The 27,460-nt window shown below is 40.3% G+C and overlaps 1 protein-coding gene across 3 annotated transcripts in view; it reads left to right on the forward strand.

The window, feature by feature from the left end:
* The window catches only part of DOCK9 (dedicator of cytokinesis 9), a 160,167-nt gene that overhangs the window by 40,082 nt on the left and 92,625 nt on the right, over positions 1–27,460 (forward strand). For all 3 annotated transcript variants that reach the window (XM_081082498.1, XM_081082499.1, XM_081082500.1), the window contains exons 3-9: positions 2,082–2,171; positions 5,697–5,779; positions 7,419–7,488; positions 9,530–9,625; positions 10,603–10,737; positions 16,517–16,691; positions 17,708–17,775. In XM_081082498.1, the coding sequence (XP_080938624.1) occupies positions 2,082–2,171; positions 5,697–5,779; positions 7,419–7,488; positions 9,530–9,625; positions 10,603–10,737; positions 16,517–16,691; positions 17,708–17,775 (717 nt within the window). The remainder of the gene's footprint in view (positions 1–2,081; positions 2,172–5,696; positions 5,780–7,418; positions 7,489–9,529; positions 9,626–10,602; positions 10,738–16,516; positions 16,692–17,707; positions 17,776–27,460) is intronic.

Consider the following 27,460-nt stretch of genomic DNA (forward strand, 5'->3'; position numbering starts at 1 on the left):
TTCAAGGGAAGAGGAAATAGTTTCCACCTTTTGGTGTGAGGAACAGCATGAACATATAGGGAAGGATAGTAGGCATCTAAAAAAGAGGATCTAAAACAGACATACAAAAAGAACTATGAGGATCATAGTTAGGACTTCATCAGTAATGGAGTCAAATCTAACATTCTGGTATTGGTGGGTGGCAATAAACACGTGAATGATTGCTTTAATTATTTGGTAAAAGACAAGTCTCTAATGATTTTTGCTTTCTTTTAAATTGAGAGCATAATGGTACTTTGGTCCATGAGAATAAAAAAGACTCATTTGCTATTATTTTTCTCTTAAAGGGGTGCTTAGAATAGTATTACATAATTAAAGTTTCTTGAGTTGGCAATTCACTGGGAAAATTTTGTAATACATTTTCTTTCTTCTTAGTCTTGTGATGGGAAATGGGCTGGAAATGACCCTAATAGTCCTGTTTCTTAGCCTGAGCCATTTCCTGAACATTTTTGAAAGTATAATCATTAGTTTATAAAATCTTGATAGACCCAAATAATCAAGATAAGGATACAATAAGTAAGAATATTAAGAAGTTTACACAAACACAAGAGGTCAATGGAGGAAAAAGAGGACATATGTAATACTTTCAACAATAAAGATTTAAAAAAAAATAAAAGAGAAGGGAAAAAATAAAAATAAATAGAATCTGAAAAAAAAGGAACATACACAATTTCTTAGGCAATTCCCTTTTACTAATATTAGTTTTGACAGTCTCTTATAATTTATGTGTTATGTTGAAGCTTTTTGAGTAGATTGTGCCTCTGCAAAGCTTAGTCACATATCTCTATGGCATTTCATGTGAACACGTGAGTAATGAGAATCACCCTTTGTTTGAGATATTTGCAAAGAAACCAAGACACCCAGGGTCGTACAAGTCCTCTTGGAGGCTGAATGAATTAATAAGCCACCTGTGAAGGACTTTGGTGGAGAATAGAGTTCCTTCCTTCCCTTCCTGTAGAATTAAGGGATCCTTATTCTAAAAAACGGGAGGTAAGATTAATTTCAAAGATGGACACAGTGCAATAAGAGAATATATATATAGGTGAATCAAACACAACACAGAGAAAATGTGGGCAGGAAATAAAATTAAGTTATACATAAAATATGTGCCCTGGGGTTCTCCACCTCTACAGGTTGGGAGGAGATCACAGATTTGACCCAAAGCTGCTTATCAAAGGAAGAAGAGAAACAGCCGGGACAGGTCCTGGGAGACCCCAGCTTAGTAATTAGTCAGGAAGAGCCAACAGGGTAGATTCCGTTAGCAAAATGTTTCATGTATGCTGTTTTATAATCAGTTAATAGTTCCAAGGATTGTAGTCCGTGGGAGAGGAAATCTTTCTGAAGTCTGAGGTCCTGTTTCCTGTATTGACATGACTGTTCCGCACAAACAATGTTAATTGGAATAGATGTGCATCTGCCTAAAGTCTTGAGGCATTTTGTTATTTAAAATAAGCATTTAAGCCTCATGAAACAAGAATAGTTCTAAGGTTCATAGGAGGGGAGGTAGAATTCACAATTCATAGATTCAGTCGGCAAATATTGATTAAGGGCTTTCAACCTCTCTGGTTCTTGGGCACTGGAGATGTGGTAGTGAACACAGACATAAAGGGCAGTTCAGAGATGGATAGTGGTGATGGTTGCACAGCAGTGTACATGTACAATGACACAGGACTGTACAATTGAAAATGGTTAAAATTGTAAATTTTATGTCATATCTGTTTAACTACAATACAGAAAGATAATTGGGGCAAGTAAAAAGCAGTGTAATGGGACTAGATCAAGTACCTGGGGAGTTAGGGACTCTCTGCATGGACCTCTGCCTTACTCAGGGGAAGCAGAAGGGCTCCCGGGAGCGGCCAGAAAGAAGCAGGGTCGTGGCCCTGCATGACTTTTGAATGGTAGGGTGTCAAGTGGGCTCTGTTGTGTAACCTGAGGAGGAGCTGGTAGAGACTGAAGTGACTGTCCATGCCAGGCCCTGCGAGCTGGAGGCTGCCCTCCCCTCTTCACCTCACTCAGCCCTTGCCTGGTGCTTTCCTTCGCAGACCGCCATCCTGAGACGCCAGGGCCGCTACAGATGCTCCACGGTTCCCGCACACGCACAGGAGGAAGCGCAGAGCTTATTTGTCACAGAGGTAATGTGTTTCTTCCACATTCATGTATGTTATTTTAGTCCTTTTTTCCCAAGGCTGGCCTCCCCCACCCCCTTTTCTTTACATTTTAATGATGTTTTCAAGACAGTGTCAGGGAAGTAATCATATATATATATATATTTATAATGGAAGTTAAAATCAGAGGATGGCATGCGGTTTTCAGAATCCAAAGCTTAGAAATGCCAAAGGGGGTCTTTTCTGACAACAGAACGTGAAAATTCTGCGGGAGCTTATAAAATAAAGCCCCTGGGTGTAATGTCAGAGGCTTCGTCATGGATATTTAATGGAGACTCGGCACACACATTTATGTAATCATTTACACTATTACATATTTATACTTGGAACTTACCTTCAAGACCAGTTCAATTTCAATATTTATAAAGTGGCAGGTGAAAATGAGCTGAGCCTGCCGATCCCTGATCAATGTGTGGTCACTATTACTTTTGTTTTAACATACAAGTAATGATCATCATGAGGAAAGAAAAGTTATTGCATTGAGATTGCTGGTTTCGCTCCCCCCCCCCCCCCCACACACACACCTGGGGGTGTTAGTTTCTTCCTCCAGGTGCTTTTAGGTAGGATGAACTAATTAGGTGTTTTAATGTTCTTTCTTGACGTTCTCCTTCATTGAAGTACCTGGGCGGGTAGGGGCTCTCTGAGTGGGCCGCTGCTTTACTGGGAGAGCAGAAGGGCTCCTGGGCGTGGCCACTGGCCCCTGATCCAGAAAGAAGCAGGGGCCGTTTTTATCCTCATTTTCTAGATGATAAATATGTCTATTGCTAAATTTGCCCACTATAATGAAATTATGCTTTTATAAGTGAAGACCAATTAAAATAACACAATTTAATTTCCGTGGAGATTTTTTTAAAAATTCAGTATGTATTTAAAATTTTTAAAGTATGTCCTCTCATCCCTCTGAAAAGGTAACTTTTTATCTTGCCTCCTTTGCTATTATATTAGTAAAATTAATTCTAGACAAATACAGCCAGGTATGTTTATATGATCTTAAATGTTTATTTTAAAACAGGATGTAGGCAAATTGTGACCTACAGGCAAACTCTGGGCTGCAGCCGGTTTTTATAAATAAAGTTTTGTCGCAGCACAGCCACACCCGTTTGTTTACCTATTGCCTTTGGCTGCTTTTATATCACAGCTCAGAGGTGAGTGGTTGCCACAGAGACAGTATGTCCCTCAAAGCTGGGAATGTTTGCGGTCTGGCCATTTTCAGGAAAAGTTTGTTGTCTCCTGTTTTAAAGCCTGCAGCAAAATTATTAATTACTAATTCAGTTTTCCCAATTGCTTAAAAAATACGGTTTTTGAAGGGCAGCTCTCCGTTAAGTTCTTTAATCGCTGCAGGTTGAGCAATAGCGGCTCCATCCTCTGCTGCGGGAGCCAACATAACTAAGCCCTCTGGAGAGCCTTCCCTTGGGTGGAGTGGAACAGCACTTCCTCTCCATCCTCTCGTCCCGAGGAGAATGACCTAATGGCTCTTTAAAAAACAACTTCAAAAAACCTGCAGTAGAAGTTCAAAATATTATTGAATTTCACAAGTTTGAAAGGTCAGTCATGAAATCAGATCTCTGTGCTTTTAGAGATATGGGTCTGTGGATACTGATTTCTGATTGAACCCATTGTCTCCTAGACTTTCCACATCCCAGAGGGATGGGTGTTGCTTGCCTTATTCTGTTTCTACCTTGGAATTTAGTAGCTGCCTGCTGTGTGGGCAATCAACAATGGCTTATTAAATGAATGAACCTCTGGCTGCTTAACCTGGCTAACGATGCTTTTTGCAATTCCTTATAATTTAACATATTTAAATACTATAATTATCTTTCTTACTAGTTTTATCTAAGATATTAAAAATTTGGGCACTCTGGTATTCCGTTCATAAGTGCACACGATCATGTCTGTCTGTGCTTGTGTATGTTTTAATTGGGCAGGTGCATTTTATACTTCAGCATGTTTGTAATGACCTGCAAGAGACTTTGGTGGCACAACTTCAGTGGCCCTGCTCTATGCAAAACCACCATGGCCCTGAGTGCTGCTGCTGTCCCCGATCTGGCTTCCAGAACAAAGAGAATAGGGGCTTGTGCATGAGGCTGTATAATACACAGTCAGACTTGACTTAGTGATAATGGACCTACGGACGGTAGTGGGAAAATCCAAATCTAAGGATAATTCTGAAATCATACTGGTTTGGGAATGTAATTTTAAGTGTGGATATCTGATGTTCTAAAGGTGAAAATGCTTTGAAAATTTTTTGAAAGCATTTACAAGAATGAAATAGTATTTAAAAACATTTGTAAGTACAGAGAAGAGAAACTGAAAAGTTGCTTAGCTCATACACTTAACCCTCTTCGTAACCCTTCTCTGCTATTTATCCCACCTCTCCTATTTATCTTACCTTAATGATAGCAAAGCTTACACTACCTTCCCTCTACAACCTTGCCAGTAAAGTGCTTATAGAGAGCCTGGCACAGGAGAAACACTTGCTGTTGTTGCTGCAATTATTTTCATGATTTTGGGGTGAAGGAGAGTTTGCCTCAAAAGGCCTTCTGGCAATAGGCTAAGAAATAGATAAAAAGGTTCACAACTAAACAATGAAGAGAAATAAGCCGAAAAGAGACTTTGTTCATGTTAGTTATAGCCAGCATCAAATCAACTCGGTAATACATACATGCATTTATCTATCTATGTTTTCACTTATTCACTTTTTTTGCCATACTGAAGTCTACACACATGTAGTCAAGAGCTGATCACACAGAAAAATTATTTGGGCTAAGCTGATGGTAGCTAAATCAAAGACTTCACCTATAGATTTCGACTTGTTCGTATTTGAAGATCTGGAAGATCTTATAATCTTAAGACCGTATGTGCTACTCAGTGGATCCTTCTGTGTAGATGAATGAAAGACACCATGCTGGCCCGTTGAGTCTGTCTTTTAGGAGGTAGTCTAATGCAGCCTCTGCAGGTTGGTGTCACCGATAGAATCCTTGGCAATGGAGCGCTGCATACGTTGTGCATTCTATACACACATGCACGTACACACGGAAGTGTCATGGTGCCCCTGTGAAATGGAATCCTTCCTCCTAATACCTCACTCTGTCCCTTATAAATAGAAGAAAAAACTGAGGACAGATTTATATAATATTGACTAACAAAGCCACTTGTAATATTAGTAAATACCATGAAACTGTCTTATGGTTCACACTCTCTGTTCACTTTCATATTCTAGTAGAGGCCACACAACTTCTTAAGAATCAAATGCTTTTAAGTCAGAAACTGTACATTGTAATGTAAATGGAGCAAGAGGAGGTGATGTGTGTCTCCTGTAAAATCTGCTCTCAGATCACACTTAAAGCGACCCCTCTCCCCAGGGCGATGTTTAAGTGGTTCTTCAGCTTCACGGGAATCTCTGATGATGGAATTTCAGGCGCGAGAGCATTAAGGGGAAAGAATTTTTATTGTTCTCATACACTTTCTATTTTTTTTATCTACCCCCAATAGTGCATCAAAACCTATAACTCTGACTGGCATCTTGTGAACTATAAATATGAAGATTACTCAGGAGAGTTTCGACAGCTTCCAAAGTAAGTAAATGGGCAGACCACACACGGTGGGGTTGTATGCATAGGGAAAAGTCTTTGTACTTAAAATGTTTAGGGAGATATGTACCTTCTAGCAATCAGAGTAATCGGAGAAACTATTTCTACGTGGTTTGTATGATATGGGATAGCTGTTGTTTACAGGGCATGTGATAACAGAACTCAATCCCAGTACTCTGGGATTGGCAGGTGGTAATAAACACATGGATGGTTTAATTACTTCCAGTGGTTCTTTTCAGGGTGCCACTGATAAAACACAAGCAGGGTGAAATTTTTTCAGTGAGAAATAAAAACAAAGAAAATGTAAGGGTTTTGAAATATGCTACAATGTGTTTTATCTTAAAAAGAATATTTTAAGAAACAAAAATGTTTTTGTTTTATTTTATATTGAATAAATGAAAATTAAAAAAATTCTACCGAATAAATTTTATGTTAAAAGTATATCAAAGAACAAGCATTTCCCCAGACAAATTTCTTTACCTCCTTTAAAGTATTAACTCATTCTAAAATACACCAAAAGCAGGTACATTTAGATTGATTAGTGGTGGTTAAAGTAAACCAGGGATAGGATGTCTGTTATAAAATGGTACACCCATAAATGATGCAGTTGGCAAATTTAAATAGAGTTCAGTATGAAAATTGAAAGTAAATAATGATGGATTGTGTCTCAAAAGTAACCATCGCCAATGAAAATTTTACTTGAGATCCTATTAATATGTTTTTCTTTGTGTTTGTTGCACCTTTGATTTGTTTATACTATTCTTGATGGATCTCGCTATTTGTTTTTTCTATTTGTGTGGTTCAGCCACTCCTTAAGCTTGTTTAGCCAGCTTCCCAGATGCCTTTTTTTAAACCTCAGCTGAGAACACTCTCCTCCAACATTATCTTCTCCAGATGGGTGTGCTTCTTAGCTCTATGTTCACTCTGTACTCTGTGGGGATTTTTTAATTCTTCCCATTTGACCAGATTAACCTATCTTCACTGATAGTGTTGTTCCTACTTTTCTCATGGCTAAAAGAGAATAGACTGTGAGATATATTGTACTTCCTATATGATATTTTACTTTTACTGCTGGTAGACTTCACTTTTTGGCATAAATAAGAGTTTCTGGTTATTGTGATGAGGATGAGAGGGAAGATTGTAACAATGACTAAGAACATAGATTCTCTTCTATCTCTGCCTAAGTCATCTACTTACTCTGCTCTCTGTAAGCCCTAGTTTCCTCATCTATTACTAGTGAATGGTCTTCACACCAGTCCCCGCATCAAAAGGACTAAAGGAGAAAACACGTGAAGTACCCAGCACAGTGCCTAACACGTAATTGTTTAATAAATGCTAGCCGCTATTGTTACTGTCATGTTTTTGTTGTTAATGCCTACCAAGTCTTTATTTATTAATAGCTTTCCCATTTTAAAATACCTATGTAGCTCCCAACAAGCTATGGATAGCTTTTGGGGTTCTCCTAACTCCACTGTGAAAAGCAATGGCACTGATAGTTTTTATCTTTATGTGAGTGGGCCAATTTGGGGTTTGTTAAATGCTGGTTCCTCTGATGGGAGAAGAAATGCAGCATCTCTCCAGGGACCAGGTAATTATAAAACATATTCTTTTCTTCTTTTTAAAGCAAAGGGGCCAAGTTGGATAAACTTCCAGTTCATGTCTATGAAGTTGATGAGGAGGTTGACAAAGACGAGGTAGGATGATCACTCACAGATTTTAAAATTGACTTCTTTTACAGACTTAGAAGATTAATTAGAAAATTACCAACATTTACCCAAAACAGCAATTGGAATGTTTCTTGAAACGGAAGAATTTCACTAAATGTGTTGTTTGATTGATTGAAATAAAGTTTCTGTTTCAACTTGACTACTTAACATACGCAGCATGTTCTCCTGGCCCTGTTTATTTGTTCTGAGATCATTTTCAAAGGCCTGGATAAGATTTGGCTGCACTGTTAAAAGATATCAAGATTACTTAGACCTTAAGTTTATATTGTTTTTCTTTTCTTTTTAAAAAAAACATATTTTTATTGATTTTAGAGAAGAAGGGAGAGAGAGATAGAAACATCAATGATGAGAGAGAATCATAGATCGGCTCCTCCCACACGCCCCCCACTGGGGATCGAGCCGCAACCTGGGCACATGCCTCCCTTCCCCCCAGAATCGAACCCAGGACCCCTCAGTCCACAGGCCGACACTCCATCCACTGAGCCAAACCAGCCAGGACTATGTTGTTTTTCAGCAGGAAATCTTAAAACAATCTGGTAGCCAGTACATTTTAAGTTGCTGTTTTTCAGTGATTGCATTGAGTGAAGTATGTATTACCCAGAAGCTCTGATGTTAACAACCACTTCCCCTATTGTTGGAGAAATGATAATGGCTAGGGAAGTGTACAAAGACAGCAGGGCATGAAGGGGACTATGTCCACTGAGCAAGGGAAGCCTACTAAAAGATGGTGCTTCCCATCTCTGTATTTCTCTTTCTCCCCTACTCACTTTTGGGTACCTCATCGTGAGTTTAGTTTTTCTTTTCTTTTTAAATTGTCAGCTAAGCCAATAACACTAGCCCCTCATGAACTTTAACAATGTCCTTGGTAGCAAATTATTTTAGAAACCGCGTTTTAAAAAATAATTCTGAGAAGAGGAGGTAGTCATTCAAAGTGAAAAGCAAGATATTAAGAATGTGGTGCTGATTAATAGAAAGAGGAGGACCAAGTAAAATAATGCATGCAAGGACACACAAAACAAACTGTAAAATCCTAGACAGATAAGTTATTTCTATTATTGCTAATAATAACAGTAAAACCACCAATATTAATATTGAGCTGGTCTAACACATGGCATAAAATGGGCCTTTATGCAGTCGTCGGCTTGTACAGAAATGAGGATCGTAATTAGAGACTAGTTTTAGGAGGTGTGAGCTGGGCAGGCTGACCCTGTGTGGCCTTCTCTTCCCAGAGGACCTCTTGAAGGGTACACTGAGCACAGCCTTAAAGGGGGAAAGAAGCCATAAGGGAGCACTCTTAAAGAGTGTGCGAGGGTGTGGTGGAAGACTTGCTGGATTGTGTATTTGTGTGTATATATTTCATCAGTCTGTTTATTATGTGTACAAATATATGCCTATATGTTTAGCAGCCACCCCCTTAAACCCGGATCTCAGAGCTTGGGGTCAGAACTTGCTTCTTTACTTTTCTAGCTGTTTCCTTTCCCTTTTCTAACTCCTTCTTTCTTCTATCCCTGTCGCATTCTTCCCTCTTTCCTTGTTTTTCTGGTTGCCCCACCGTGTTACCTGTCCTTTCTTTATTGCCTCACATTTCCTTCCTTCCTTCCTTTCTTTATTCACCTTCCCCTGAACTAAGCCTCTGGGAAGTTTTCCAGGAATTTGCTTTTGTCCTTCAGTCATAGGGGAGTGGCATTTGAAAACATTTTTCGTGAAACCAGTCAAGACTTTAGAACTTGAGTGGTCAAGTATGGTATGTACTTTCTGTGGCTCATTAAACACTTAAAAGTAAAAATTTGTAGTGGAACTAGCTTTGCCTTTTCATGGGCTAGGGCTTTCAGAAATGTATGCTTGCCCATCTCTTTCCCTGTTAAGTGGACTCTAGAGTGCCTTGTAGGTGTTAGTGTCAGATGGTGACTCCAGTAAAGGGGCAGGGGGCAACCAAATGAATGCTTGTTCCACTGACCAGACTCACAGCAAATAACAGACTGATCACCATGTTTTCCTTCGCTCCCAGGATGCTGCCTCCCTCGGCTCTCAGAAGGGCGGGATCACCAAGCACGGGTGGCTGTACAAAGGCAACATGAACAGTGCAATAAGCGTGACCATGAGGGTAAGGAGGCCCACGCCCTGTTGTCCCCTCTGATTAAACGTTTTTTGCTGTAGGTCTTAGGAATAATGCCCAAGATGAATGAGCTTGCTGTTCTTTCCGACAAAAGTGAAGTTGTCTGGTTAGTAAGATGCCTCCCTTTGGTTAGTAAGATTGACCCCCATTCGTACAGCCCCTTCCACCCACTTACCCGTCACCCTCTCACCACCAGTGTGAAGAGATCATTGACCTGGCATGAAGGTGTGATGGGCTAATACAGGCTTTTTTCTCTGTATTGACTACAAAAATGATACTTGATACCTCAAAGAACGTCACTGAGAAGCTAAACCTAAGCGCTTTTTCAGAGGTCTACTGTGACAAAGTCAAGTGAAGTGGAAATTGAGGACTAAAGGCAAAATGGTTACATTGGGAGAAGGTTGCAAAGAGGACAGTAAAACCAGAGTAAAAAACTACCCAGGACAGAAATAGGGCCAGAGAAAGACCCGGATAATAATGAGAAAAGAAGCACTGGAAACGGGGTGGGCGTAGGATAGACAGGGAGATATCAAATCGGGGGAAATGCCGACTGTCTCAGTCCTGAGGCTGGGAAATCGCTCAGAGGCATGAGGCAAAGAATGGTTTCTGTGCTGTGTGAGCAGAAACTCTGGGGATTTGAGAAAGTTTCCATCCCTCTAGGCTGCATCCCAATTCGGAACTCACTGCACTGCTTTTGGATAGTTATATAAAAATCCCAAATTCTGTGGGTGAGAAAAATGACCTGTAGATGTGAGGTGAACCACCTCCTAACATCTACAGGTGAAATTACTAGATGTGAAGGAGAGTCTTCACTCACCCAGTTACCTGGGGGCATTGGCCAGAATGAGATTTGATTTTGGGAGAATTGAACTGGTTTTAATCTCTGTGTCGAATTGTGAGTAATTGCAAGAGATTGTGATTCTTTTCATTTTGAAGCAATAGCTGTGTATGTATTTTTCTTTCAGTCATTTAAAAGACGGTTTTTCCACCTGATTCAACTTGGTGATGGATCCTACAATTTGAATTTTTACAAAGATGAAAAGATCTCCAAAGAGCCAAAAGGATCGATATTTTTGGATTCCTGTATGGGTGTGGTTCAGGTAAATATGAAAAGAGTTCTATCAAGTTTTCTTATTTGTATAGGTACCATCTGTGAATTAGCAGATCGAAGCAAACACTTCCAAAAATGGCAGTTTTGTGGCAGAAATAGCTGACTTTAAGTGAGAAAAGGCTTGTTTTCCTCACTTTAACAGATGGCAGGTGTAACATAGAGGCAGAATTATGTTATAGTAGCCACAAATGCTCTTGTGCGTGAGTTCTTGTGTCTAAACCTGGCTCAGCCACTTTTTAGTTGTGTGATCTTGGGCAGCTGTTACCTGTTGTTTCATTTGCAAAATTCAAATAGTGATAATGTTTCCTGAATAGGGTAAATTGGAGGTTTGGATGAGCTAACTTGAAAATATTTAGAACAGTTCTTAGCATTTCAGTGATGACTTTTATCGTAGTTCCAATGGCAGAGTAGTATATTGGTCAAGAGATTAGTTTAAGATTCAAACTGAATTCAAATCCCTGCTCTCCCACTTACCCACTCTGTAACCTTGGAGATACTACTTAACCTATCTGTGCCTCAGTTTCCTCACTTGTTAAATAGGGATGTTAATAGTATTGAATATGGTTTCTGAGAGGATTAATTAATAGATGTATGAGCTTAGGACAGTGCTGGCACATGGCAAACAGTCAGCAGCTAGTATTAGATATTTTTATCCTAGTTCTGCTGCACTTGTAGAATTATTCTTAGAATTTTTAAATTATATATAACATATGAATATGTACATATTATAAATATCAGGCAATGCAGATAATGTGGAAGTCCTCATTGACCCCAATTTTTCCCTTTTCCAAAGACCTGCTTTTACCAATTTGGCATTCTCCTTCCATACCTTTATAGAATTGTCTTTGGAAGTTTTCCCATCTACCCGTCCATCCAGCCATTCCCCTGCCCTTTTTCAGGCAGCAACTGACAAGGATTCATAAAACACAGAACACCATCAATTTCAAGTGGGTTTGAAAGCAGAAAGGTAAACAAAGAGTCAGGGTAGGGAGGAGATAAAGTGGAATTAAGGGAAAAGTATGTTACAAAGACCTAACTAGGTGGGCAACCAACTGGACCCTATACTTCCCAGCTTGGAGACCTATGCAGTCGCACAGCACCCATAGATACAATCTAATTAGTCAGAAACTGCCTGAGCAGCCTCAGAATGAAGATCATTCAGGCATTTCTCTTGGGGGCGCTCATACAGAGGGAACACTGTGGGATTAATGAACAGTCTCCTTGACAACTCCTCACAATAGATACAGTCACCATTATCAGAGGAGTCTTCCTTAAAATGACTCAGTGTTGCTTAATGACATCAGCCTGAATCTCAGTTCTATAAGAAGGGTTGTTTTGTGGAACCAGTGTGGTTAAGGTTAGACACATAGCTCTCTGGTCTGACCCTCAGGTATACTTGTTTACTTAAAATTAAATTACATTTTCATCTAAGTAATTGTTCATCTGATGTAAACAGTCAGACAGTGCAGAAAGGTAACACTAAAGCCACATTCCTGCCTGCATCAGCCCTACTCCCCCGTTCTCCACTCTCCTAAAATGATCATTTTCAACTCTTTTCATTAGTTTTTCTGGATTTGTCTTCATATTGCTAGATAAGGAGTGTTTGTATTCTTCATTCATCAGTTGTGGACATTATGTGCTAGTGATGAGATTGTAGCTCCTGCCACCCTCCTTTCTGCTCTAATCTGGACTACAGTTGACCCTTGGATAGCACTGGGTTTATGGTCACCAACCACCTGTAGAGTCTAAAATCCATGCATAACTTTTGACTCCCTCAATATTTAGTGATAGCCTGCTGTTGACCAGAAGCCTTACCAATAACACAGACAGTTGATTAACACATATTTTGTATGTTATACATATATACTGCATCTTTATGTATGTTTACATTTTGCTCAACTACGAATGGTGCCATGTATGGTCTCTAAGCGTGTGTAGAATTTTTTATAAATTTTAACTTTGTATAATAGATTTCTGAATATTCAATAGTAGTAAATTATAAAATAGACTAATATCTATATATAATTTATTCATTTATGATATAGCTACCTTTTTCTTAACTTTCCATATTTTAGGATATGCAGCTCATCTGCAAGTTTTTTCACATTGTCCCAAATATCACATATAAGTGGACTGGTGCAGTTCAAACCCATGTTAATGAAGCATCAAATGTAATTTTTTTTTTTTTTTTAGCTTCTGCACAGCTACCATCCTGAAAATTCCCTTTACCTCCGTCCCTATATTGGAGTCCCTGTTTTGAGAATCCTATGTTGTCTTCTTTCTTGATTTACTTTCTTGTTTTGGAGGAATACATCCTCCAGTAGTTTCCTGAGGAATCGTGTGTAAGATGTTAATTTTTTGAGGGTTAGCATATCTGCAACTATCTTTATTTTTGCATTTATACTTGACTAATAGTTTGGCTGGATGAAGATTTTCAAGGTAAATTTTACCTTAGAATTTGAAGGCACTTCATTAACTTCTAGGTACGCGTGCAGAAAGGTGAGGTAGTGCTGAGGCTCACTTCATTTATTTCCCTTCTCTCAGGGACCCCAGGCCTGCCCTCCCTGTTGTCAAATGTCTGAAAACAGTTGTTCCCTCTATTCTGTCCAGTTTTCTAGTAGTTATAATGGGAGAGTAAGTCCAGACTCTGTTACTTCATCATGGCCAGCAGTAGAAGTTGGTGGCCTAAACTCAGATGTTTTCAGGGGCTAAGCAGGTAATTAAGTGAAAGAAGAGGCCTGATTGTGAAGCAATAGTGCAGTGATGGCGAACCTTTTGAGCTCAGCATGTCAGCATTTTGAAAAACCCTAACTTAACTCTGATGCCGTGTCACATAGAAATTTTTTGATATTTGCAACCATAGTAAAACAAAGACTTATATTTTTGATACTTATTTTATATATTTAAATGCCATTTAACAAAGAAAAATCAACCAAAACAATGAGTTTGCATGTCACCTCTGACACGCGTGTCCTAGGTTCGCCATCACTGCAATAGGGAATACTGGGACTGTGACTAACTGGGGACAGGTGGTCCCATTTAAAGAGGACTGATACTGCTGGGTGGAAATACCAGCTCAGGGTTGCCAGGCCATTGGGTTTTTTCAAGAAGGGCAAAAATACAGAATTTTAGTTAAACCTTGGTGCTCTTAATTATTGCTAACTAATTTAAAAAACAAAAACTGCAAAAATAAAAAGTAAAAAAAATAATAAAATGGGATGGGATGGAATACGCAAAAGCGTATTTGGGCCCAGATTCAAGAGGATAGCATCACTTAACATTCACTGAAAATTATTGTACGCCATCAGCTAATTGGCATGTGGATATCTCCTGGCTGGTAACCCAACCTTCACCTAAAAGCTGCCACTGTAGAAACCAAATTATATCAAAGTATGTTTAATCAGAGTGTATAGTAAGAAGTACCAGAGAAAATTGCCAGTGATAGCAAATTAACTTCTGGTGTGGGACTCCCAAGTCGGAGTTTGATTTATATTTTTAAGTGGAGAGACTTTTCAAGTTACTTTTTAGTTGAATTTTCTGGCATTTGGAAAGTAGGAAGTAATTACTTGGTTTTGGTGCCCATCTTCAGCAGTGCATAAATGATTTATTTATAAGCACAGCACGCTGGGCTATATCATTCATTATGGAGTCATTTTAGAATCGAAGGTTCTGATTTCATTGGACATCTCATCCTTCATACTCTTTTTGCAGAAATGGCTGATGGTGTTTTTCATTTAATGAATTGTATCTAAGGCTTCAAAAATTTAAAAGCGCTTGTTTTCATTCACATTTATTGTAAACTAAGCTCCAAAAGTTGCGGGTTAAGTGTGTTGGGGTTTTAAAAGAATATATTGCTATTGGATATTATTGCAAAATTAGTTGATTAATGCTATGAGTTCAAAGAAATGCCTAAAGTAAATTTTTAAAATGGACCTGAATGGAATCCAGGTTAGAATGTTAGGCCCTAAAAGTATTTTAGAAGCTGGGAGTGATTATAGTTGTTTTATAGATAAGGAAACAGGAATAACCCAGGATCAGGGCCTAATGTCTCCTACCGCCCCCCTTTTCACTTTTCATAATTGTGAGTAAGTGAGGAATGTGGGGGAAAGAAAACGCGTTTCTCTTCCAGACTTAGACTCTGATTCTTGCCTTGAAGTGAAGTGTAAGTGAGGTCCAGGGCAGCAATTAGGGCGCCCACAGTGTGCAGTCTGTGCACAGTATTTTGTGTGGCTTTGCCCGGAGCGGCTCTCTCCTTCATATTTCTGAGAACTGCACAAAGATGCCTTTGGGATGGTGGCCCTGTCCCTGAAACCTGCGTTCAGGAGCCCCCACAGGGACTGCAGCTAACCAGCTAGAATTTTAGTGGGTGAGGGGTCGGCTCTGCCCTGAACAGGTGGCAGGAGTTTGTGATTTCCCTCAGCCTGGACCCACAAGGAATCTTGTGCCATGGTCCTTAGAGCTTGATCGCTATCTAATGCAGTCACCCCCAGGGGGTGTTTGGTAATATCTAGAGCCATGTTCTGATCTTGACAACTAGAGGGGAATGCTACTGGCATCGAATGGGGACGTTTAATAAAACACCTACAATGTGTAGGACGCTCCCACACAAGAATGATCAGCCCCAAACATCAGTAGTGCAGGGCTGGAGAAACCCTGGCATGTTCATCCTTCATCATTTAATGCACATGGACTACTATTTTTATACTTAGAGTCAGACACCCTTTTGGAGGCATAAAACCACAGGCATGAAGGAAGGGGAAGTGCCCCAATACCTTTTGGGACTCATCAGTGATGAGAAAGTTCCAGATAAGGAAGTCGAGCATATTGATAGGTAATGGCTTGCTTTTAAAAATGTAATACCACCCACTAGTTCATTTTAAAAAATAAAAAAAAAGGAGCTAAGGGAATTGAAAACTTTCAATGAAATTTCATTCGTTCAAATATCTTTCAAGAGCCTATATTATTTGCCAGGCTGTATTCTAGAAATGGGGATGTAGCCCTGAGCAAAAGAAATCTCTGCCCTGAGGAGCTTCCATTCATTGGAGGGAACAGACAGCAAATCAGATGACTGTGTGAACTAGGGAATGTGTCAGATGGAAAAACAGAGCTATGGAGGAAAGAAAGCAGGGAAGGTGGATAGTAGGGGTTTTATGGGGAGGAGGCTTGTCCGCAAATGCCAATGTGATAGCATCCACCAGCAAATAATAAAGAGAAAACTTATTAAGGCCTGTGGGGAGCCGGCAGGGCCATGGCATACTCAGCCCCAGGGCGCCTTATGTGCCATGCCAGCTCAGCCTGGTTCAGTGACCCCGGGTGGGAGGGTGAAAGGATTGAGAAAAGACAGACAAGAGAATGAAAGCTGGGTCTCGGTGGGACGCTGCTCCCTGATGAGGAGACAGCGCCAGTGCCCACAAGCCGTGTCTTTATTTTATAGCAGATGCCATGAGGCAAAGTAGGGGCGTAATCAGGTTGTTTACAGCATTCTCGTGAGTTTCATCCTCACTTAACTACATGCACCCGAACTCTATCACAAGGCACGTGGGCCACGTGTTCGGACCATAGGTTCAAGCTTACAACCACAGCCGTTGGCTATGATTGTGCTGGGGGGGCCCTGCCCTCCAGCTGGGACTTGCACGTGGCAATGAGAGGACCCTGTCCTTTCATTAGTCCGAGGCTTGAACCTGGCCAAAACACCGTAACCACGCCCCACAAAGGCCGTTCCAGTTCTTTTAACATATGTCTCGTTACCCCTTTTTTTCCCATTTCAGAACAACAAAGTCAGGCGTTTTGCTTTTGAGCTGAAGATGCAGGACAAAAGTAGTTATCTTTTGGCAGCAGACAGTGAGGTGGAAATGGAAGAATGGATCACAATTCTAAACAAGATTCTCCAGCTCAACTTCGAAGCTGCGATGCAAGAAAGGCGAAACGGAGACTCTCATGAAGGTAGGCAGATCCAGCTTCCCCCGGGCACAGGCACACTCTGTGAGTGTCCTTTATTTCTGACGGAAGGTGTGGAAAGTAGACAGATATTTTGCATCCGTAATGACAGGTCAGACAGATGTGAGCTTTTTACAGACGGCCTGTCCAAAAAAGGTTTTTGTCACATTGCAACTTATTACCCTGGCATTATTTTTATAAGGAAATCATGTGATTGGAAGAACCACAGCTTTGGAAGCAGAAAGGAAGACTTGAGTTTGAATCCCAGCAATATATACAATTTTTCAGCTGTGAGACCTTGGGCAAGCTGCTTACATTTTTTGAGTGTTACTTTACTCACCTGTGAAATGGGAATAAAAAATGTAATTTGTTGGTTAATGGGAAGATTAAATAAGATAATGTATTCTAGTACCTAGCATAGAGTCAGCACTTAAAATCCTAGCTATAGTTGTTACCATGATCATTAATCATATTGTTTGGAACTTCCAAGACTAAGTTAGAATGGGCAGAGAAGCCTCTGATTAAATTGATGGGGGAAATCTATTTTCTTGACAATTCATATGTTCAGTTGTTGTTTTTGTTGTTGTTGTTGTTCTTTAGACAGGTGATTCTCAACCTGTTTATGTCTTAAAAATGCCTGGGAACTCTTAAAATATATTCTTTCCTTTGTCCCACCAAAGATTCTGACTTAGCTGGCCTGGGGTGGTGCCGGGAGGCCTGACTTTTAGCACGCCTGATGGGAGTGGCGTGTGGGCTGTTCATGGCTTTTATCTGTTCTAGTATCTGTTCTAATCAGACAGTGCCCATGCTGTACCAGCTGTCAAATCTTGAACTCTCACCAGTGGGCCTGGGCATCAAAGTTGTGTGTGTGTGTTTTAAGCTCCAAAGTGTCTCTAACGGGCATCCAGGGTTGAAATTCAGTGTGTTCCAGGGCACGTAGAGAAATGGCCTTCCTCCTCCTGTTTTAAAAAATATGTATGTTCAACTACAAGTGACTCAGGTTATCTGTTTTGCCATTTCAGATGATGAACAAAGCAAATTGGAAGGTTCTGGTTCCGGTCTAGATAGCTACCTGCCTGAACTTGTCAAGGTAACATCATCTTAAGTCTTCTGCTCTTCATAGAATGATACTGGAATGATTCTCACTGCATCTGTTGAAATGATTAGCAGTTACATTATAGTCAATCATTAAAATGACATTGTAGTTACTGCTCGCTCTTTTCTAACTTGAATATTTGCTGAGGTGAAAGACACTGCTCACCTGAGTTGATTTCAGTCTGTTTTCCAGAAAGTGCCTTACAAAGTGCCTTAAAAAAATTTTCTTTTTTTATTACTCTTTGTCAGTGATTTTCAACTGGTGTGCCACAAGAACTTTTAAAACATCCAATACCTGACTGTTTAGTCAGGGGCACTGATCTCCAACAGCCAATACAAAATAGCTCTCTGGTGTGACTAAATCAAATTATACCCTTTTTTCTTTGTCACATCGACAGAAAAATATAACATTTTTTGGTGTGCGGTAGAATTTTAGTAATTAGTTTCTGTGTGCCATGCGATGAAAAAGGTTGAAAATCACTGCTTTAAGTCTTTTTCCCTCCATAATATTTACTATCGTATTACAAGCATTGAAGAAATAACCAAAATACACAGGTAAATGTTCCCAAGGGAACAAAGTACTTATGCAGCTCTTATTCAGGTTAACACATTGTATGCGGGGAACGTATTTATATGTTTTACGTATTTATACGTTCTAGCAGTGTAGTAGAGCGCGGGACACGTATTAATACGTTTTTTATAGACTAGCGGTAGAATGCGGGTAACGTATAAATACGTAAACTAAAGTTATCGTAATTTTACTGAACATTGCCATTTGGGCAAAAAATTAGCAAAAATGGCCCGCGCCACCTGTTAGCGCGCGATAAAAACTACCTGCAAACAATGTGTTAAGAGACACAATTCCAAAGATGATGGTTTCATGTGAATCTTGCCACCAAACCAAAGAAGGGTTGCCTGTGTTCTATTAATTGTTCATGGGTTTTTCTGAAAGAAAAGAAGTTACACCTGTTTTTTATAATTTTGAGAAACTTACAAGTTACTGAAAAGCACAAAGAACAAAACAACTGTATTCCCACCTCTCAGATTCAACACCTGTGACTATAATTTTAGCTTCCATATTTTTAAAGAAAAAAAATACATTATAAAGGTTTTTTTAAAACATTATACTTATTTCATTCCCTTCTTCTCCTGCAACCTCAACCGGAAACAACCACTATTAAGAGTTTTCTGGGGTTACTTTCATATCTTTACCAATATCCTAGATAATAAAGAGCTAATATGCAAACAGTCATCACACCCTCACACCCTTGCGCCGGGGCCAGGGGACCTGAGGCCGCGCCCTCTGGCACCAGAACCATGGGACCTGAGACCGTGCCCCCTGCCCTGGCACCAGGGGACCTGAGGCTGCACCCCCTGCCTGGTGCCGGGCCAGGGCACTTGAGGCTGTGGCCTTGCACTGTGGGGCTTGATGGGGGTGGGGCCGGCCGGGTCTGGGTCTTGTGCAATTTCGAGGCTCACGTGGGTGGGTGGGGACTTGACTCTGGGTCCCGCGGTGTGCCCCAGACTCTGACAGGAGCGAGATTTTCATATACATTTTACTAATGTTCTTTCATCTCTGACACTTCTATTATAGAGAAAGGGCAAATAGCAATTAAAATATTTCCTCTAATTAATTCCCTTTTAATGTGCATGAGTTTCATGCACTGGGCCACTAGTATCTGTTATAATGATATATATGGTTGTGTGTTTAAAAATGTTATATAAATGGTAATGTATTATTCTGCCCTTGCTTTTATTTTCAATTCAGCATTGTTTTGAGATCCATCCAAGTTGATGTATAGCTCTAGTTCATCATTTTATTGTATTGCGTAAGCATTTATCATAGCTGTTCTATTATTTCCAGTTTTTCTAATTCAGTGTTACTGTGAGTATTCTTGTATTTGTCTCCTTGTGTGCATCTACAAATGATTTCTTTTTTAAATGAGAGAACTATCTTTGTTTTCTCTAACTCTTTATATTCTTACTCTGTTACTGGCTTTCTATTCTTTTTTCTCTCAAATACAATGAAACAGAGACTGCACACACCCACATCTTAAACACTATAATAGAAAACGTGGTTTATCTATATACAATTATAAATAGACTAGCATTCAGCACTGACCTTTACTTCAGACAACATGGTTCTTTTAAAATGTTAAAACCTCCCTCCCTGGCTAGGACTTTAGAATATTGTTTTTCTTAGGACTTAACTGTTACCACAGTATCTTTTTAGCACCTGCATATTAAAGCTAATTTTAGTGCCACCATTGTAACCACCTTTTAGGCTGGAAAGAGTTTGGTGTGTGTGTTTGCTTTTTTGAGTTATGAATTTCTATGTATCATATTTTTCACATTGAGATTAGCTATTTTATTTCTAGATGTTTGGAGGTTCATAATTTCTCAAAGCAAAACCTTTGTGGAAACAGATAATATATGCAATGCAATCTAGAATTCAAAACACAACTTTCTACACTTACTGGGTGAACACAATTGATCCCTAGGAGCAGACTCATATTATTTGAGCCTAATGTTGATTAATTAGAAATCTGTATCGTTTCCTGTGAAGACATACAGGAGTTGTGCTCTCCATTCTTCTCTCATTGCATACTACTACCTAGCCAGCACAATTTAGAATGCCTTGGTCCTAAGACCTAGGGAGATTTTTAAAAAAATAAAATACATATGTACATTTTTTTAAAAATCTGGGTCACATAATGTTGAGCTAAAGAAGTCTGCCATGGCCCAGCTGCTATGGCTCAGTGGTTGAGCATCAGCCTATGAACCAGAAGGTCAGGGTTCAATTCCTGGTCAGGCAGATGCCCTGGTTGCAGGCTTGATCCCCCGTGTGGGGCATGCAGGAAGGAGGCAGCTGATCAATGACTCTCTCATCATTGATGTTTCTATCTTTCTCTCCCTCTCCATCCCTCTCTGAAATCAATAAAAATATATTTAAAAAAATGAAATAAAAAAGAAAGAAAAAAGTCTGACATGAAAATACATATGTATTCTTTTTAGAATATGTGCATAGCATATTTGGAGCTATTTTCAAACTGTGAGTAAAAACCATCCTCACTGAAGCTATTTTAGTGGCTAAAATCAATTTAATTGGTTTCAACTTCCCTCCATTTCTTACTTACAATTTGTTTTGTTTGTATTTTTAATTTTCTTTTATTGAAGTAGAACTTACATACAGTAAAATTCTCAAGTACAGTTATACAGCTTGATGAACTTCCCGTTTGTGCACACACATAACCACCGCCCAGATCTCAATACAGAGAACATTTCCAGCACCCAGCAGGCTGCCTTGTAACCCCTCCCAGCTGGCTTTCCCATTCTTTTGACCTCTGTCATCGGAGGCTGGTCTCAGCTACTCTAGACCGTCCTAGGAATGGAATCCTACAGTGTGCAGCTTTGTGTCAGGCTTCTTCAGCTCAGCATTTGTGACCCAGATTTTTCTTTTTTCTAAAGGGTAGAATTGAATAGAGAATATGAAAGTGCACTTCCCTTAGTGATGATAGACATTACTTTATAGCTGTAGGTATAGATACAGATGTTGTGTGTGCATTGGGTTGTGATGCAAATGTATTTTTTACTGTGGGTCATGGTCAAAGCCTGAAAAAGGCAGCAGCATAACGGGCTTAATTGCTTCCTCCTCTCCCCCACGCCTCTCAAGTGTTTTAAAGCTATTTTGATGTAAGAAGGGAGAAGGAGGCAAAAGGTAACTTTTTAGAGCAGTGGTTCTCAACCTTCCTAATGCCGCGACCCTTTCATACAGTTCCTCATGTTGTGGTGACCCCAAACCATAAAATTATTTTCGTTGCTACTTCATAGCTGTAATGTTGCTGCTGTTATGAATCGTAATGTAAATATCTGATATGCAGGATGTATTTTCATTGTTACAAATTGAACATAATTAAAGCATAGTGATTAATCACAAAAACAATATGTAATTATAGATGTGTTTTCCGATGGTCTTAGGCGACCCCTGTGAAAGGGTTGTTCGACCCCCAAAGGGGTCACGACCCACAGGCTGGTGACCCACAGGTTGAAAACAGCTGTTTTAGAGGAAAATAAAGAAGATTGAAATGTATTATCATTCACTCATTGTGCTGCCATCATGCTCGCAGGCGGCAGGGTCCAAGGTGGTGCCTCTGTGATGCCCAGTGAGAGGGGCCCAGGCACCCACTGTGCCCGCTCACAGCTCCTTTACAGCCCAGGGCCCCGAGTGTGAGTGTGGTTTTGGCTGTTCACAACCTCCTTCAGTGTGTGTGTGTGATCATTCATACCTGTTAAAAAAGGCAGGGAAGTTAGCCGATAACTAATTTTAGAAAGAATGGATTCCATAGGGGAGAATCTGAGATGAAAGTACGGAGTGGGAAGGATAGAGAGGCCGGAAGCAGAGCCGAGCAAGGAGGGGAGTTTAATCAGGAACTGAAGAAGGAAAGAGGTCAGTACCAGGGAAGGAAGGTGCAAGAAAGGGCCCAGCAGGGGATCAGGACACAGTTTAGATTTCAGAGAAAGGACTAGAACAATGGGGGCAGGCAGAAGGCCCTTAAAGGTGTAACTTAATGGCAGGTCCTCTCTGGTCAACTCCTCTTTCTGTTTCATTTATCGTGTTGCCCCGGCTTTTGTTTCCACTGTGACTGAGACATGACCAAAGAGGATGTGAGTGACAGGAAGTTGTTCTAGTACAAAAACAACTGAAGTCTCTTCTGGAATATAATGGAGGGGCCTTTTGCATGTGGTAGTGACGATATGAACTTAGGTTTTCAGAATATGTTGTGTTTTCTTGGCCCTTACGTTGTTTAGACAATTAGTACTGAACATTATTCTTGTTTTACCAGGCGACATTCTGCATTTACCCCAATACCTGTTCTTTTCTTCCTGTTGTCTAACATGGCACCAAACATCTTTGTTGTAAATATAACGGCATTTATAGTATCAGAGTACCTACTCTTTTAAAGATTTTTATTGATTATATAAACATAAAGTTAGCTAACCCTTCAAAGTCTGGGGTTAATATGCTGAGATTAGTAAACCTGCTTACTATTTATTTAATAATTTCTTTCTCTGGTTATATTTATCTTAGGTGACATAGGGACATATATCCCGCCTTGTGTAAAGACAGAATGAAGAAAATCCTCATGCTTCCACCTTATATTTCTCTCCTCCACAGCTTTCCTATTTTTGATCTTTTTTCCCCCCTCAGAGAACAGCAACTCATCTTAATTTGATCTCCCCATATGGTTCTGAAAGAGAAGTATTGTTTCATGTTAACCCAAAATTGTTCATATCCAAATACCATATAGCTTCTTTTTAGCCAATGAACTTACCTTTCTGGATAAATCTTCCACAGTTGAGCACAGAATAAAGTATAGTGTCTCAGACTCTATAGTCTCATCGAGTTTGAGTAAGGGTCAGGTGGCCAAGCAGCAGTCCATGTCAGAATCCAGACAGTTTCACAGACACCTTGGCTAAGGTCAGTGACAGATGCTGCCTTCTCTGCCTCCGAATCCAGAAAACGGTGTGATTGCATTATGATGCAAAGGACTCGGCCAGGGTTGTGTTTGTGAGGTCAGCTGGCGTTCGTTTCTTGGGCCTCCTTGTTCTAAAATGCTCCCCTGCGGCTTTGTGACCCAGGACCAGGTGATGGTCCAGGGAGTTGGCTATCTTGGAAGTAGTGGAAACAAATCATGGCAGCTCTTTAAATTAAAAGTATATATTCTGGTCTCCAGGGATTTTGCTAAATTTTCCTATTCCAATCCATTTTGGTTAAATGAGCCAACAGTCAACACAGTATAATTCTGATAACTAATTCTGAAAATGAAACGCCGTTGGCCATAGTCTTTGACCTCCGATTGTTTTGTTTGCTCAGAGGTAAACTGAGGACATAAAGTAGGCCTACAACAGTCCTTCTTGAAACTCCGAAATGTTTGGTCCATAATTATGTTTGGTCCATAATTATTTCTTAGGACAAGGCCCGGGAGGGGGTGGGGGGAGGACATTGTCAGGGTGTCATTAGCGATTAAACTTAGGGTATACAGAAGTGGGAAGAATAGAGGAATCATTCTCTTCTTTGACTTCTGAGCAAGGGTCAGTTTTTACAGAGAACAGCTCTGTCATTGTCCATTTTCTTCATTTTCCTCTCCTTTTCCTCTAGACTGAACCCAGAATATTAGATGGGCTCTGGGTAGGATGGCAGCAACAGGGTTTGGGGAAGTGCCAGTCCACTTCTTCCTACCTCACAGTAGGAGCTAACCACAGGTTATTTTAAGAGCGGAGCTGGTTTCTGTCCCTTTGAGAAGTGCAGGATGGCATAGTCTGTGGGATAAGTTGTTGTTGTTGTTTATAGCAATATTTTGTAGGCCTTTATATTGTAAGAGTACGTGACAGGAATTTATTTTGTCTTTACCAAAAATGTAAGTAAAAATAACTGTGCTTGCCATCAAAAATAAAAATATCCAAAGTTACATAAAGAAAAGATAACTTTTTCCCTCATCCTCCATTGCCACATTCCTGAGCACACTGATGCTATTAACCTGTCGTAATTCCTTTCACCAAACCAGTTGCTCATAGGAACATACACATAAACATAATGTTTTTATTGTTTTTTATTGTTGACAGTATTACAGATGTCTCGCATTTTTCTCCCTTTTTGCCCCCCGGGTAGTGTTTTTAATTATTTTTAAAAATATGCTCGTGATCTATGTGTTGCTCTGCAACTTGTTCTATCACTTAGAAACATTTCATCGCTACCCCTGAATCCAGTTTACTTATTTTCATAGCTGCGTGATATTCCAGATATGGATATTGCTCACTTCAGTTCGCCATCTCCCTGTTTACGAACATTCAGGTTACTTTCAGCTTTTAGCCTCTACAAACAGTACCCAGTAAACATTATAATATACTTATGAGCTTAAATACATGCACTCTTATTTCAGTAGGAGAAATTCCCCCAAGTGGGATTTCTGGGTCAGAGGTTATTGTATCTTTCATACTTTACATATTGACAGGTTACTTTCCCAGTAGGCTGAAATAAGTCACATTCCCACTTTTCTGCATCCTCACCAGAGAAAGTGAAAAACGATGTTTCACTGCTCTGATTTGTAGTTCACTGCTTGGTAGCGATGTTATTCATATTTTCACATATTTCTTTACATTATTTTCTGACGGGCCTGTTCATATTCTTTATCTGTGTGTTGTTGTTTTTTTCTTGTCTATTAAGAGTCTGAGCTCTGCAGCCAGTCAGCCTCAGAATCCGGCTTCCATTCGATGTTATGAGTTCCAAGGCAGAGCATTTACCACAGAAGCCTCAGTGTCTTCTCTTTTAAACAAGGACAGTAATAGCGCCTGCCTCCTAAGTTTGTGCAAAATTTAAATGTGGCCCTAGCCGGTTTGGCTCAGTGGATAGAGCGTCAGCCTGCAGACTCAAGGGCCCCAGGTTCGATTCCGGTCAAGGGCATGTACCTTGGTTGCGGGCACATCCCCAGTGGGGGGTGTGCAGGAGGCAGCTGATCGATGTTTCTCTCTCATCGATGTTTCTAACTCTCTATCCCTCTCACTTCCTCTCTGTAAAAAATCAATAAAATATATTAAAAAAAAAATTTAAATGTGCACTTAGAATGATACCCAGTATAGAGATGTTTGCTATTATCAATAAATATGCATTTTATCATTATGATGCTTCCAGATACTTATTATTCCCTGGCACAGGGGAAAAGCCCTGCTGCTCCCAAGCCTCATTTTCTTACGGTCTAGGCTTTACTTGGTAATTTCTTCAAACACTATTCATCGGACATCTCTTCTGTTTAATGCATCCTGGGCTTTGGGAGGGATGGGAGGCACTTTAAGAAGCCGAGTTTGCTTTCACCTGTCTCATAGCAGAGCTGTCAGTGTATGTAAGGTGGATTATAAACTCTTAGGTTATTTTTACCTCTAAAGTGGTCCCTTCTTTCAGTGGTTTCTCCAGTGGAGACTCTATCTCTTGGATATTAGTGGCAACATCAGAATGCTTTGAGTCTATTTTGGGCAGGTTGTTGATTTTCTTCTTTTATATGTCTGCATCCTGTTTTCTTCTTTCTGTTCCCCTCCCATGCTGAGGTGTGACGATGTGACTTGTGGTTTTTGCAGAAAGGAGCACGTGAGAGAGGACATCCTATTCTGACTCTGTAAATGTATAGATTTAACCATTGAGATTCAGAGTAACAAAAAGAACAGAATACAGATTAGAGGCACCAGGTGTGAGAAATAATGTGGCTGGAGATGACGTAGGTCTTGTGATAATGTTAGAGTTTTCTTCTTTCTGTTCCCACCCCCACTTCTGCAGCCCCCACCTCTGCCACCGTATGTCTCAATGGCCTCTTCTCCAAGTCTGTGATTCCAGCCTTCATCCCGACCTCGTACTCAAGTTTCATCTCTAGCTGTCTGCTGGGTATTTCCAGTTGGAAATCCCAGATACATCTTCGAACTCTAATTCATCTCCTTCTCCACAGACTTGTTCTTCCTCTTGAATTATCCATCTTAGTTACTGGCTTCTCAGGCTAGGATCCTGGAGTTGGTTATGGGCCTTGCTCTGCAACTGAGTGGTGGCTGTGATGCTCAGGAAGGATCATGTGGCTTCCTGGTCTTTCCCTCTTTAGTCCATTTCCTCAGCCCTCCCCGAGGGATGCTTCTGAAATGTGGAACTGGTTATTTTACTCCTTTGCTGAAAATACTGTGGGATTTATTTGGATTTTGAATGGAATCTCCAGTCTTTAACATACACATCCCCGCATTCCGTCATAACGAATGGTTTGGTAACTGCTCAGGTATGACTTGCACCTTTGTACTTGCAGTACCTCCTCCTAGAATGCTCCTCTGTCTTTTCCTACCCAAATGTTCTGGTCCTTCAAGATGGGTCTTCCTCCGGGAGCTTTTTCCTGACTGCCTCCTCCCAGTCCAGGCTAGATTTCACTGTCCCTATGCTTTCTTTTGCCATTTTTATTGCCTGTTTATATCCTGTCTTCCCAGCTAGTGTTCCTTAGGGTCAGGGACTTTGTTTCATTTATATTTGTGTCCCTAGTCCCTGATTCACAGTAGGTGCTCAATAAATATTTATTTAATGAATCAACAGTGCCCCCTCCCTGCCACAAACACCTGTGACTGTCCCTCAGTATCTGCCATCGTGTTCTCCATCCGGCCGTTCAAAACGCATTCCTTTCTCTTCCGTTGCTTGTACCCTCGGTCTTAAGTGGGCCCTAAATTTTTCTGCCACCTGGGCTCATTTTCACAGACAGTATCTGTCTATCCATGTTGTGCATCCTCTTCATTCAGCCTGAAATGTTTGTTGTCCTCCTTTTTGCGATCTAAATTCCACCGCTATGTTCAAAGCCCAGCCCCTATTCAATTACATTATGAAGCCTTGCTTGATAGGAATGCTTAATTATTCTCTTTTGCTTTCTTTGTATTGTTTTTGGCTCTCCATTTGATTGTCAGCGTCATAAGGTCAGGGATCAGATATTGACACCCCTTCTCCCCCCGCCCCCGCCGCACTCTCACTGTGTGCTCCATCCTGGTTCCTTGACAGGCAGACTCTCCACGCTGAGGGCAGAGTCGTCTGGCAGCCTGGCGCTTCAGGAGGGGGTGGCTTTCAAACAAACTGGGACACCCCTGTCAGAAAAGGGCTATTTTTAAATGTAATT

This window comes from Myotis nattereri (assembly GCF_964212035.1).
Source record: "Myotis nattereri genome assembly, chromosome: 2".
NCBI classification, from domain to species: Eukaryota; Metazoa; Chordata; class Mammalia; order Chiroptera; family Vespertilionidae; genus Myotis; species Myotis nattereri.